At 35.9% G+C, this 12,773-nt stretch overlaps 1 protein-coding gene across 1 annotated transcript in view; it reads left to right on the forward strand.

The window, feature by feature from the left end:
* The first annotated feature begins 2,010 nt into the window (after positions 1–2,010).
* Positions 2,011–12,773, forward strand: part of CYYR1 (cysteine and tyrosine rich 1) — an 86,773-nt gene continuing 76,010 nt past the window's right edge. The window contains exons 1-2 of the mRNA XM_054579503.1: positions 2,011–2,322; positions 7,527–7,629. Of these exons, the coding sequence (XP_054435478.1) occupies positions 2,250–2,322; positions 7,527–7,629 (176 nt within the window). The 5' untranslated portion in view covers positions 2,011–2,249. The remainder of the gene's footprint in view (positions 2,323–7,526; positions 7,630–12,773) is intronic.

The raw sequence follows: 12,773 nt of genomic DNA on the forward strand, positions 1-12,773 counted from the left end.
AGCTGAGATTAGGGCAGAAAGAGGGTAAAATGCAAATATGTTTGTGTGGTGGTTGAGGGTACAATTAGTGAAACTTGACAGATCAGCTGTTGGGGCTGAGAAAGAAGGAGGAACTGCTCAGGTTTCTTATTGGATCAGGTGATGGTTGGGCCCACACTGGGGCACAAATCACTCTAGGAACTTCAGATTACATTTGTTTGGGAGGTAATGTATGGTCCCACCCCCTTACACTCAGGCAGCAGTATATTTATAGGGATAAATTCCTAAAAAATATATGACTAAATTAAACTTCATATGCATTTGAATTTCGATGCATATTGCTACATTGTTCTCCTTAAAAGTTGGTATTTTGGGATAGGGAGTGCTTATCTGATACACAAAAAATTATGCCTCAATATTAACTTGATATTTGCTTTTTTTTTCTTTGGGGGGGGAATAAGGATGAGCATCTTCTAAATGTTTAGAACAGTAGAAGACATAAAAGAGATATATCTGCTGATATTCCTGTTGAGTTTTTTACTGGTTGTTTCCTTTACCTTATTGATTTTTTTAAGCTCTTTATATATTAAGGAGATCAGGCCTCTCTCTATGTTGTGCATTGAAAATATTTCTGCCAGTCAAATGTTTGGCTTATCATATTCAGAAAGTTTTCATTCTTATGGACTCAAATTGCTCATTTTTTTTTTATGATTTCTGAGGTTTTTAAATAATGCTTAGAAAAACATTCTCTATTCTGTCATTATTCAAATGTCATCCTTTCATGTTTCATCTAATACTTTCATAATTGCATCTATATGCTTAAATATTTAATTCATATGGAATTGATTTTGATGAAAGGAGATAAGACTTCATAGAATCCTACTCATGGTCCCAACACACTTTACTGAGTAACCCATTACTTTAAAATGATACTTTTTAAACCATAAAATAAGTTTCTGTGCATATCTCTCTATTTTTATATTCTCTATTCTGTCCCATTGAGCCTGTGTATAATTTTAAAAAAAAAAACTGATTTAATGATTGTGATATTACATTTATTATATGTTCAGGCTTATCCTATTCACTCATTTTTAATAGATATTCTTACCAGTTTATTTTCCATGTAAACTTTAGAATCAGAGTGGTTTCAAAAAAATTATCTTGGTATTTTTATTGAGTTCAGTTTAATACCCAGATTTATAGATTAATTTAGGGAAAATTGGTATCTTCACACTGTTGAATTTTTTCAGTCAAGAGAAATATCTCTATTTACTTATTTCTGTCTTTTATTCATTCTTGCATGTAGCTGAGAACTTTCTGATTTTTAATTTCATATAAATAAGCTATTGAATTTTTAGTCATTCATCTCCACATAAGAACTTCATAGTTGCTTCTTTCTGATTTTCCATGTATCAAGCATATCATTTGCAACCGATAATTTTCCTTCCAATTTTCATAATTCTATTTTCTTCCTCTTGTCTAATCACATAGGCCAGTAACTCCATAGCATTGTCAAAATAGTGACCATGGTGTGCATTTTTGTTTTGTTCTGTTTTTCCTGACTTTATTGGAAGTGTTTTTAGTGTTCAACAAATGAACATTTTTATCAGCTTTCAAAAGAAATACTATATACTCTATGTATACTTTCCAATTCTCCTGTATTTTCGTCATTGGCTTTCTTTGTCCAATACTTTCCACCTTGAAAATGACCTTCGTTTAAAGGCAAAAAGTAAAGTTCTTCATCTTTTCATCCATTGCTTCAAAAGAAAAAAATGGAGTGGAGAATAGAGTGGAAAAGGAGCTTGCTAAACTCCATAGCAACAGCCAAAGCAAAGGGTTAGGAGTTCCTCCTAGAGAGGGTCATGCCCCCGGGTCACTGCTGAAGGAAGAACTGGAGTGTGGGGAGGAGTCAGGGCCACTCCCGCCTCCACCCCGCGTAGGGTGCCCCCCGCGAAGTTGAAATGTGAGTCCGGGTGGCCCGAGCCTTAGGAGCGACGCCTAGCCCGCCGCCGGAGCACCACCGGGAGAGACAAAGAGACCTCCGCCCCAGCGTTGCTGGGCGCGGGCCCCGGGGCTCGACTCTAGGGCTCCCGGGCAATGGCCAGGTCTCCGCGCGATGCCCCCCTCGGGAGCAGTGCTGTCTCCATCTGACCGCCCTCTATCCCCTCCATCCCCTTCCCGTTCCGGGCTCTCCCTTCGCTCCCAGCCAGCCTTTGCTCCAGTCTGTCTGTCTGTCTGGCCTGGCGCGCAACCTCCGGCCACCGGCTTGGATGGACGCGCGGAGGCTGCTCAGGGGTCCCGGGGTCTTGCTTCCAAAGTTGATTCTGCTCTTTATCTACGCAGGTCAGTGACACAGGGCAGCGGGAGAGGGGAAGGGGACCTGGGGCTGCGCTTGGGTCACCCTCCGGGCGACGCGGTTTGAGCCCGACGCATTGGGACTTTCGCAGGAGCGCAAAGATTGTGTGGTCCTGGCGGGGCAGGAACCCTTGGCTCCACTTCCATGCCGGTTTGTTTTGTTCCGTTCCTTTAACGTTTCCTTTCTTTTTTGAATTTTCTCTTCTTTAATTTTCTGTTCTTTAGTTGCGTTTTCTTTTCCTCTCCACAAAGCAACGTGGAAGCAAGCCCTAACCCCACATTTAGGAGATTTTACTCTCTGAATAGGGTAACATTTATCCAGTATCCACGACTCAGGAATCAGAGGGTGATTGAAGATTAAGGGCTGGAAGGAGAGCTTTTTTAAAATCACCTAAAGTCTAGAGATACTGCTGAAATTTTCAAATAAATTAATGTGGTGACTTTTCAATTTCAGTACTCACTGCCCTCTTCTGCTCTTGTATTCTGAATATTCCTCTTTTTCCCTTTGGAAACAAAAACCCATAGACCTTTGTTTTTATTCTTTTGGAGATGATTCTCAAGTCTGGTAGCTTGGACAATTGGATGCTTTGGAGTCAAATAGAAGGTTTTTGAGAGGCATAGATTCACTCAGAGTCTAATCTCTGTTTCATGGATTTTGTTAAGCACTTTTTTGTAGGTGATGGGCATCTCATTTCCCCCCTCCTAATTACGCTAAGTGATCATTGCTGATAATTGCTAATTATTGATGAAGTAAAATAGTTTTCTTGTTTTGCGATTGACGTAGAGCCCAGTAATATGGCCTTCCATTGCTTATTCGTGTACAGAGTTAATTACACATGAGTTTTGCATCTGCATTCTAGTCACAAAACAAGCTAAAAGCAAAAAGTTTTGCAAAATGTTTTCATTTCTCTAATTTCGTAGAGCAAAAACCATAGGCTGGTACCCATGACCTTGCAATGCTAAATTTGTATATAGTACCTTGAATAGATAGAAAGATACTGCACTGAAATGAAGATGTTCTTCAATGTTATGTGAACCTCAAAAGATTTGAATTTCTCTTTCAACTTTGCCAGAAGTGAGACACAATAACTCTTATGGAAATTATCAGTCTGTTTGTAAAATGCAAATTGGTGGGTTCTATAAATTACTTTAAAGGTATTTTCTTATACAGAGAATGCAGACTTTCAAATTCAGAAATTTATAAGAGTAGGAAAAGCACTTTTTATTTAATGAGGAGACTCCACATTCTAATCTGTTTATACTTATTTCTTTTACTTACATCACACAAGGTTTTTCTGAATTCGAGGAACTAACAGAATCAATTGCATTAATACTAGTTTTATCTATTAGTTTATTTGAAGCAGTGTTCTTTCCAACTCCTCTCTTTATCAAAAGAATACAAAAATAAGAAAATGGAACACTGCAGATAAAACTGTAATGCCCTCACTTGACCTTACTCAACCACACCATTGAAAATAACTTTTTCATAATCAATTGTCTATTCTACTCCCTGTGGTAAACACAAAGCTTCTAATTTGCACATTTCCTTCCCTGTATCCAGCGCTGGATGCGCAACTCCCTAGATTCAGAAAACCTGCAGAGCTGCCTAGCAGCAAGTTTGGTTGGTTTAGAAAGATGTCTCTCCATCATTTCTTCTCTCTTTTCACATCTCTCCCTGATGAAGTACAAAGTATGCCAATAATACCAGGTTGACCTAGTGTCTTTGATAAGAAATGTTTAGCTAATGTGTTATTTGGTGGTAATTCCTGAACTCCTTATTCCAGAGGCTTTTTCATGCATGCCATATTCATTCAACTAATATTTACTGAGTGAAATATGGTGAGTGATATATAGGGCAGAGGCTATGCTCTGAGCTTTGGCTGGGAGATAAGGTGTGTCCATTACTCTAATGGGTCATAGGAGAGGTACAATCATGTACTATCATCAGTGTTCAAAGGAGAGGCTCTTACTGCTGGCCTAGGAGTGTAAGCCCCATGAAGATGGTGTCTGTTTTGCTCAACATAATAGTCTGAGAGACAAGCTAAAAATGCCTTGTCCATAAGTGGCACTCAATCAATATTTGCTCAGAAAAACTGAATTGAGGAGGACTGAATTTAGGAACGAGATCTTTGAAAGATAAGGAGGAAGCCTTGGACATAGGAGATGGAGTAGCAAGACATAATGTGTACAAAGGCAAAAACCACGAGATGGGTCTGTGCAAAAACAGATAATCCAGTTTGATTGGAACTAAGACTTATGCTTAGAAGTGAGGACTGGGGTAAGATGGGGGAAAACAGCAGAAATAATAATAGTTCAGACACCCTGTTAAGTGAATTGCCAGCTTTAATGGGACAAAAAGCACAAATAGATGTGCTGTCCGGAACCTGAATTATTTTCCCCAAACGCATTAACTTCACGTTCCATTTGTTAAGGAAAATGGGAGCAACGTTTCTATACCTGAAGTGTCCTGTTGTACTGTGGAGTTACTTTTGGAAAGAGACCCAATGAAGTGTTTACATTATTATCCAACTCCCAGTGCAAGCCACAAAGACAGAATTGGCTAAGGTTTTGCCTTCGTGACCTTAGCCAGTGACTTCTGTCCCCTCCCTTTCCTTCCTCTCTGAACCTTAGCTGTACTGTAGCTTAAACTTTCTGAGCAAGTGTTTCCATCCAGATGCAGCTTTTCCTGTAGAAAACATTCCCTAAGATGGGATGGGGGTAGGGAACTTTCTTCTAGATCATGCCTTTAATGAAGGTCATTGAAAACAAGTTTGAACTGGATGATCTTCAAAGATATTAACTCGAATATTGGAAACAATATTATGTATTTTCTAAAGATAATTGGAATGTTTCATCTTTTTACAAGCAATAAAATGCTCCTGTATCATTCAAACTCTAATCTTCATAGAATGAGCCTCAAATACAATGGAGAAAGCAACTAACATATCAAAATAAGCTTTGAGGTGTGTTTGGTACCTCAGTTTGGAAATGCCATGATTGTGAATGTATTTGCCGTGCTATTAAATCTGCCCTTTTCAGTTGTTTAATTCTGGGAAGGAGACAAGAGCACTGGAAAATGCCATGAAAGTAATGAACAATTTGTGACTTGATCTAGATGTTTGCTGCAGGTAAAATCCAGTTTCTTGGCTACAAGATTTTAGGTTTGGTTTCCTGTAACACTGGCTCAAAATATTTTGATAACACCGTGTTCTTCTAATAATAGTTACTGGAGTACAAGAGTAGTGACTGAACCTTTGATATTCATGGAAAGCTTAGTAAGACGTCACTGTCCTGGACATCATTTTAAAAGGCACTTCTTGAAGCTACTTGTACATTGATTTGTCCTTCTCCCACAGAATAAGTGGGGACATCAGCTCTCTCACTAGCTTAATGGCCTGTAGTGGTTTTTAAGAACATAAGCAAGACATTCCTGCTAAGTACTTGAGACAACTGAGCAGTCTAAATATTTGAATTAATTAAACAGCACGAAAAATGAGAGCAATAAACATTCATTGGGAAAATGATAAAATAAACAGTCTTTAAAAGTTTGATGCGCTCTGCAAAAAGCATACACTGTCAATAAATCATTATGATTGTGTTTCTGTCCTCCAAATTTTCAAGTAGATTTAAGCAGAGTTACTGCATTTTACAAAGGTAATTATTTTCCCCTCTCATTTCTTCTTACCATTCCGGAAGTCAAGGTTTGTTAATTTATGAGGTAGAAATAAAACAAGGGAAAGAAAATGTGAACTTTTTTTCACTTGTTTGACAAAGGTCATGCATTATTGATAAAGATGAATGAACTTTGCTGTTTTTTATCACCTCCTTTTATAAAAACATCATCTTGGCAGGGAGATGATTTAAAAGCAAAATCAAAATTTTCCTTTTTTAGGTAAATCAATTGTATGGGCATGCAGAGAGAAATATAACATCTTGTACTTTTATGTTATGACTTGAGCAAGAAAGCATGAGTCTTACATAATTTAGAAAACAGTTGATATTACCTTCAGAGGTTGAGTTGGAAATGACTTATTTTGTGATTTTCAAACATGTAACTTAAATTATCAGACTATATTTAATGTTTTCCTTATTATGTACCTGAAACTCACATATCCATTATAATTTATAACACTTACTATAACTAAATGGTAACTTTAATGTGTTAAACATTATTTAAGTGGAGTAAAGAAATTTTAAAAGCCGGGGTAATTTTCATTCAACATTTTTGGTATAATTTTCCTTACCAAAAACTTATTTAAAGAAGAGAGTAATTTGGTTTTGTTAGTTCCAACATGTCCTTTTTAATCACAAAATACCTTTCCCCCTTCACACAGCATGGCTAAATAGCTTATTGATTCTTAAGTCTGAAATTAAACTCTTAATTACTCATAAGTAATTATCTATGGAAATTTTTTATTTTTCAAATCAAATGCATTGACAGATATGCAGACTCAGATGAGTTACCATATGTAGGTACACTGTGATTAAGGAAGTGAAAAATGGTAGAGAAAGGAAATCATATAATGCATTGTCATGAAAAATATACATTATTTTAAAATTATCTCCAGTTGACATTATTCATGTTCTTAACACTTTCCATTAAATGAAATTAATTGAGAATAATACCCAAAGTCAAAAGACTTTATCTTTTAAAAATCATTAAAAGAACTCAGTTGACAAAGTGAATGACTACTTAATTAGATCATTCGTTCCTCCTTTCATTGTCTCATTCAATTCTAACCACCACTTATGGTGTTTGATACAGGAGATTCAAAGAAGAATGGTCTTTGCCTTTTCTGGCTTTATGTTTAATAGGAAAGGAAATCTAGTTCAGATGTTTGCAAATGTTTTAGAATGCTGAGCATTTAAAACAAAAGTCTAAAGGGTGTCCAACCTATGTCCCGCAGGCCGCACGTAACTTAGGATGGCTGTGAATGCAGCCTAACACAAAATTGTAAATTTACTTAAAACATTATGAGATTTGTGTGTGTGTGTGTGTGTGTGTGTGTGTGTGATTATGTGTCTCAGTGTATTTCATGTGTGGCCCAAGACAACTCTTCTTCCAATGTGGCCCAGAGACGCCAAAAAGTCGGGCACCCCTGCCTCAGTGGTTATGGTATAAAATAGAATAATTTTTCATGAAGTTATGATTTCCGAACTGTAACTGGAGGTATGTTGTTTTTATTTTGCAGGCGATTGTCTTGCTCAGTGTGGCAAAGACTGCAGATCGTACTGCTGTGATGGGACCACACCTTACTGCTGTTCCTACTACGCCTATATTGGGAACATCCTCTCGTGAGTATTGGTCAGATTTGGCAGTGTTGATGCTCTTCCCATGCCCAGTTATATTTTCAGAAAATGTTAAGTTATAGGTATGGGCAAGAAATTTTAAGAGTGGCTGTTGACATAAAATCTCTACTGAAAATACTAAATCCTCATCATTATCCAGTATTATTTGACAAAATGTGCAAATTAATATACAAAATCTATTGCTTTGATTAGAAGAGAGTTAAAATAAATGTACTTCTATTGCTTAATTTGTTTTATAATAATAACAATGTTTTAGGTAGACCTTATTCATGTTATTGATCTTTCTTAACATTGTAAATTATGTTGTCTGCTTTGTTGAAAGATTTGTAGGTTAGAACTTGTCACTTAATTATGGCCAATTTATTTTGCCTGCCATGTGTCCAACTCATCCAGTAGATATCAGAGAAAAGAAACATTATGAATAAAAAACAGTCGAGATATGAAATGTCAGTTTTCTATGTAATGCATATAAAGAACCTTCAAGAAACAAGTTTAGAGTGGAAGATAGACTAGTTATCAACAATGTAAGGTGATAGCCAACTACAAAAAGCAGTGAAACATAGCAAAGTGAAACTTTGACTGTGTTAAGCATTTCTCCATAACAACCTAAGAATTGATTTCAGAGATGCTCTGGGCAAAGGGAGATAGAGAGGCGGGAACTGCCTGCAGGGTTGTACAATCCTATCTGAAAAGTATACAACTCTCAGTTGTGCTATGCAGGCCTTTAAGATGAGAAATTAAAGGTAGAGAATTAGGAACTTAAGAATTTTCTGTATCAGGATTACCCATAGTTTTCAGACAGCGACAAAGTTCCTATCTGTTCTCCTTACTTTTTATTTTTCATGTCAACATCAGGATGATTTTGGAGCTGTCCTGTTGCAGCCTAACTCATGCCCTATGAAGGTTTATGTGGACCAGGAAAGACTAGGTGTTAAAGGATGTTCATTGAGATGGCTTATAATTCATTCTCCATTTCTTGGCAATAGAAAATTTGGTACAACATAAATTTTCTCAATTCAGAGCTGGGGCTGATTTTAGAGATTATGTCTCTCTGAACAACAAGACCAAAAAGAGTCATAGTTCAGGATATTCTTGAAGACTGTCAAGATTATGTAAGAAAGATTAGGCTGTAATAAAGATTAATGAATGGAACTTAAGCAGTCTTTAAAATGCATATACACTCTAAATAAAATTCATTTTCTTTCCCATGGAAGACTTGGCAGAAAAGAGATGAAGTCTCCTTCTTACTTTAGAGGATGGTCAGAATAATATTTACAGGAATTAATCAGCTCAGAATACCCTACATATGAGTATATAATGATGTTTGATGTTTGTATGCCACCTCATACTGGCATGGATGGACCCGGAGAATATCATGCTAAGTGAAATAAGCCAGCCAGAGAAAGACAAATGCCATATTATTTCATTCATATGTGGAATCGAATACACAAACTGAACTAACAAGCAAAATAGAGAGACTCAGAGAGAGCGAGCAGGATGACAGCTGTGGGGGGTGGGATGAGATTGGGAGGTGGAGGGATCAAGCAAAAAGGAAAAAGGATTTATGGACATGGGCAGCTGTGTGGTGATTGTGGGGAATAAGAAGAATAAATAGTTATGAAAAAATATACAGTAAATTAAAAATAAAATAAAAAATCTTTAAAAACTTGAAATAAAAATTATTTAAAATACATATGACTAAGTTCTAATTTTATTTTTGAGTGATTTCCACATGACAGATACTGCTCTTCCAGGTAGATGTGCAAGTGGGCCCCACAGGTGTTCTAGATTTGAGGAACCAGCCCAAGAGTGGTTCTTGATTCTTTGGTCCTCTGGCTCCTGGCCCATCTTCTTTTCACTGCATCACGGTGGTGCTGTGACCTTATTTCTTACCTGACAGCTCCGTTTTTAGTTGCAATTAAGTTTACAGGTGTGCTTTATATGTGTTATATGTGCAATCAGATATACATTTTCATGGTATCTATTCTAAGTCTTTCACTAATTTCACTACTTATTTAAATAGTTGAGTTGGTATATTTATCTGGGTTATTAGGGCCATATACTTGCAATACTGGGGAAAGAAAGGATTTTGTTTTGGGATAAAATAAACACAGATGGCATTATATTTGAGGCAGTTAAAACTGAATCTTCTGTTCAAAATAGAGACCACGAAGTAAATCCCTTGCTAAACAATTCTTAGGGGAAAAAGGGAGGAGGGTGCTTGGAAGTGTTTTTTTTCCTCTGGATAAAGGAGACTACATTTTCAGGATTTCCAGTTATTGTTTAAGATTTGAAAAGAGTTCTTAACTCCACCCAAAGCCTTTTTTTTAAGTTGGGTGTGGGTAGGGAGTTTGAGAGAAAAAAAAAAATCATTCCAAGAATGCTTACAAAGGTTCTTTCATGCACATGTTTTCAAATATCACTATTTTGGAACTCATAAACTATGCTTCCTCTCTTCCAAGTATCCAGGCACATTCCCAGTAAAATCATTTTAATCACCTTAACAGAAAATTAAATCTTTGTGGTTATCAGAAAAGTATAAGGAAGAAAGCAATAAACACAGTGGGATCTTTTGTCTCCTAAATGAGCAACTTTATAAATCGGTTATACTTTGGTTTCTATTTTTGTCTGCTTGAAAATAGAGAATTCTTGGCTCAGTTTACAAATGAGCTAAAAAGAGTACAAAATACACTTTGGATCATTCTAGACTTTTTGTAAGTGCTAAAGTGAGGAATTCTTGATCCTGGTCATTAAGTCTTCTCCCTGATTACTTTAGTCACCCTCTACAATAATCAGAATAGACATGTTTCACCTTTAATTCTATTTAGTTCAGCTCTCCTCTCTGTTTTGCAAAGTAACCATGAAGGCTCATTTTTAAAGAAATCACAAGATCTAACTTTCAATTTACCTTTAGTTGAAAGTTATATTTTACTGAGGTCCCTCCTTCACTGATATTTTACTGGAATGTGAGTTAATTTTGATAAATAAATTGAGATCACCCCCTTTTTTTCCCTTGATAGAAATTTTAAAATTTACTGTGTCTCAGGAAAACTTTAAAAATTAAACTTTTAAAATAGCATATCGACCTGTTTTTCCTTTGAGATATTGACATATAACATGATATTAGTTTCAGGTATACGAAATAATGAATCGATACTTGTAAATATTGCAAAATGATCACCAAAGTAAGTTTACTTGACATAAATCTGTTTAAAAGGGCACATTCTACTTTTAATTATTGTCACAGATTATGTTTTCAATATAAAAAAGTAGTAGTATCATTTTCCAGAATTCAAGAATAGTTTTACAGAAATCAGTGTATACTATGCAATCCATTATTTACAAATACATAGTGAATACCCATAACCAAGTCAGGACTGACCTTGGTCCTAGGATCCAAAGGTGAATAAATGATGTACGTTGACCTGTGAATCTTGTAATCTAATAAGAGAAGAGAGTGTAGACAAATAATTCTAATTCAATGAACTAATCTTTGAAATGTTATTGGAGGATTGGGAGGAGAGAAAGCAGTGCAGACTATGTGTGAACATTTAAAAAGAAATGCTTAGGGAAAGCCTCATAAACATGAAATTTAAACAGAGCTTTGAAGGAACAGTATTTACATGAATGAACAATGAGGAAAGTTAAGTACATTCGAGACAGAGAGACTCTTGATTTCAAAGGCAATGTAATAAGAAAGGAAATAACCAGTTTGTGAAATTCCATGTTGTTCAATATTGCTAGAGAGGTAAGGGTAAAAGTTGAATATCACATTAGAATAGGTAGACAAGGCAAAATGTAAGCCCTTTTGCATATTTTTATTGGTAGATTTTATATCTTTACTGGTCATGCCTAACACAACTGAAACAAAACAATTCATTATTTTTCTAGAAATAAAACACCCAGTTTTACCTAGAAAGAACACATTGTTGGACAACACTGAGACCAGGTGCAAAGGTGAGAAGGCACTGAATAACGGTTATTTTTATTTATTCCATAGAGAAAAGATTTGAAATAAACACTTGGAGATATTACACTATTTAGAACCATTTATGACAGAATACGTGACTTGGAAATTATTTTTCAATTTTTGACATTATTTTTTACCACAAAAGTAACTACCTGAAAATGAAAAGCCTCCCTATGCTTGAAGATGATACTAGGGCCAATTCAAGAAATAAACAATTTCTCATCAAATTGACTCTCAAACATTTCATTCAGCCACTCTTCCCCAAGGAAGATAAACATCTGCGATGAATATTGAAAAGGCTGTTTCAGTTTTTGCTGCTGATGAAATTGAATTGACATTCACTCGAGAGAGGATCTAGCATAAAGATGTGGCTCATACAATAGTCTTTAGAATTGGAAGAATTCAAGGGAATAGAGAGTGAAGTTGAGTGGCTAATTACTGATAGATTTTACTGAAAGTGAAGGTAAGCTGCTATGTGAGTAAGAAAATAATTGTACAATATCGAAAAAAAACCCAGCCATGACTGGGTTGGACATGGTGAGCCAGATGACAAGAGGTAAGATTTAATTCCCTTACTCAAACATAGATTTTTGCTCTTCCAATTTGCCCTTGTCAAGTGCAGGTCTGTCTAGAGATTCGTCAGAGAGCCATCTGGCCAAGACAAAATCCCCACGGGGAAAAATCAAGAGGAAGAACTAATAATGGAGATCCTGGTGGGATTAAGTTTCTTTTCTTCTCAATGAAATGTGAAAGATGTATTGCCTGCAGTTTTGCAAAGACAGCTGCTAAATATCACAACTGTGATTTTACAGTCATGTTATGCATGAAAGAAAAACTGAGTTAAAAGATAAAGGTTTCATATTTTCAAGTGGCATTTGCAGTCCTGTGCCCATTAAGCAGCAGAGCATTCTGAATAAAACACATGAGGCTATTCAAATACTGACAAAAACATAATGCATTCTGAAAGGCCTTTGGCATTGGTAAAAAGAACATTTAAATTAATTAAATTTAAATTTTCTTAGTACTTAAATATGGAAAAACACTTCTGGAAGAGTACACACTAAGCAAATGAAAGTTTGTGGGAGTCTTTATTTCTGTTTTAGTAATGACACAAAGATAAATAACTGATATAACATTAAAATAAGTATGAACTTTATTT

Source organism: Pteronotus mesoamericanus, unplaced genomic scaffold (assembly GCF_021234165.1).
Source record: "Pteronotus mesoamericanus isolate MK-2021 breed Mesoamerican mustached bat unplaced genomic scaffold, CSHL_Meso_final contig_116, whole genome shotgun sequence".
NCBI classification, from domain to species: domain Eukaryota; kingdom Metazoa; phylum Chordata; class Mammalia; order Chiroptera; family Mormoopidae; genus Pteronotus; species Pteronotus mesoamericanus.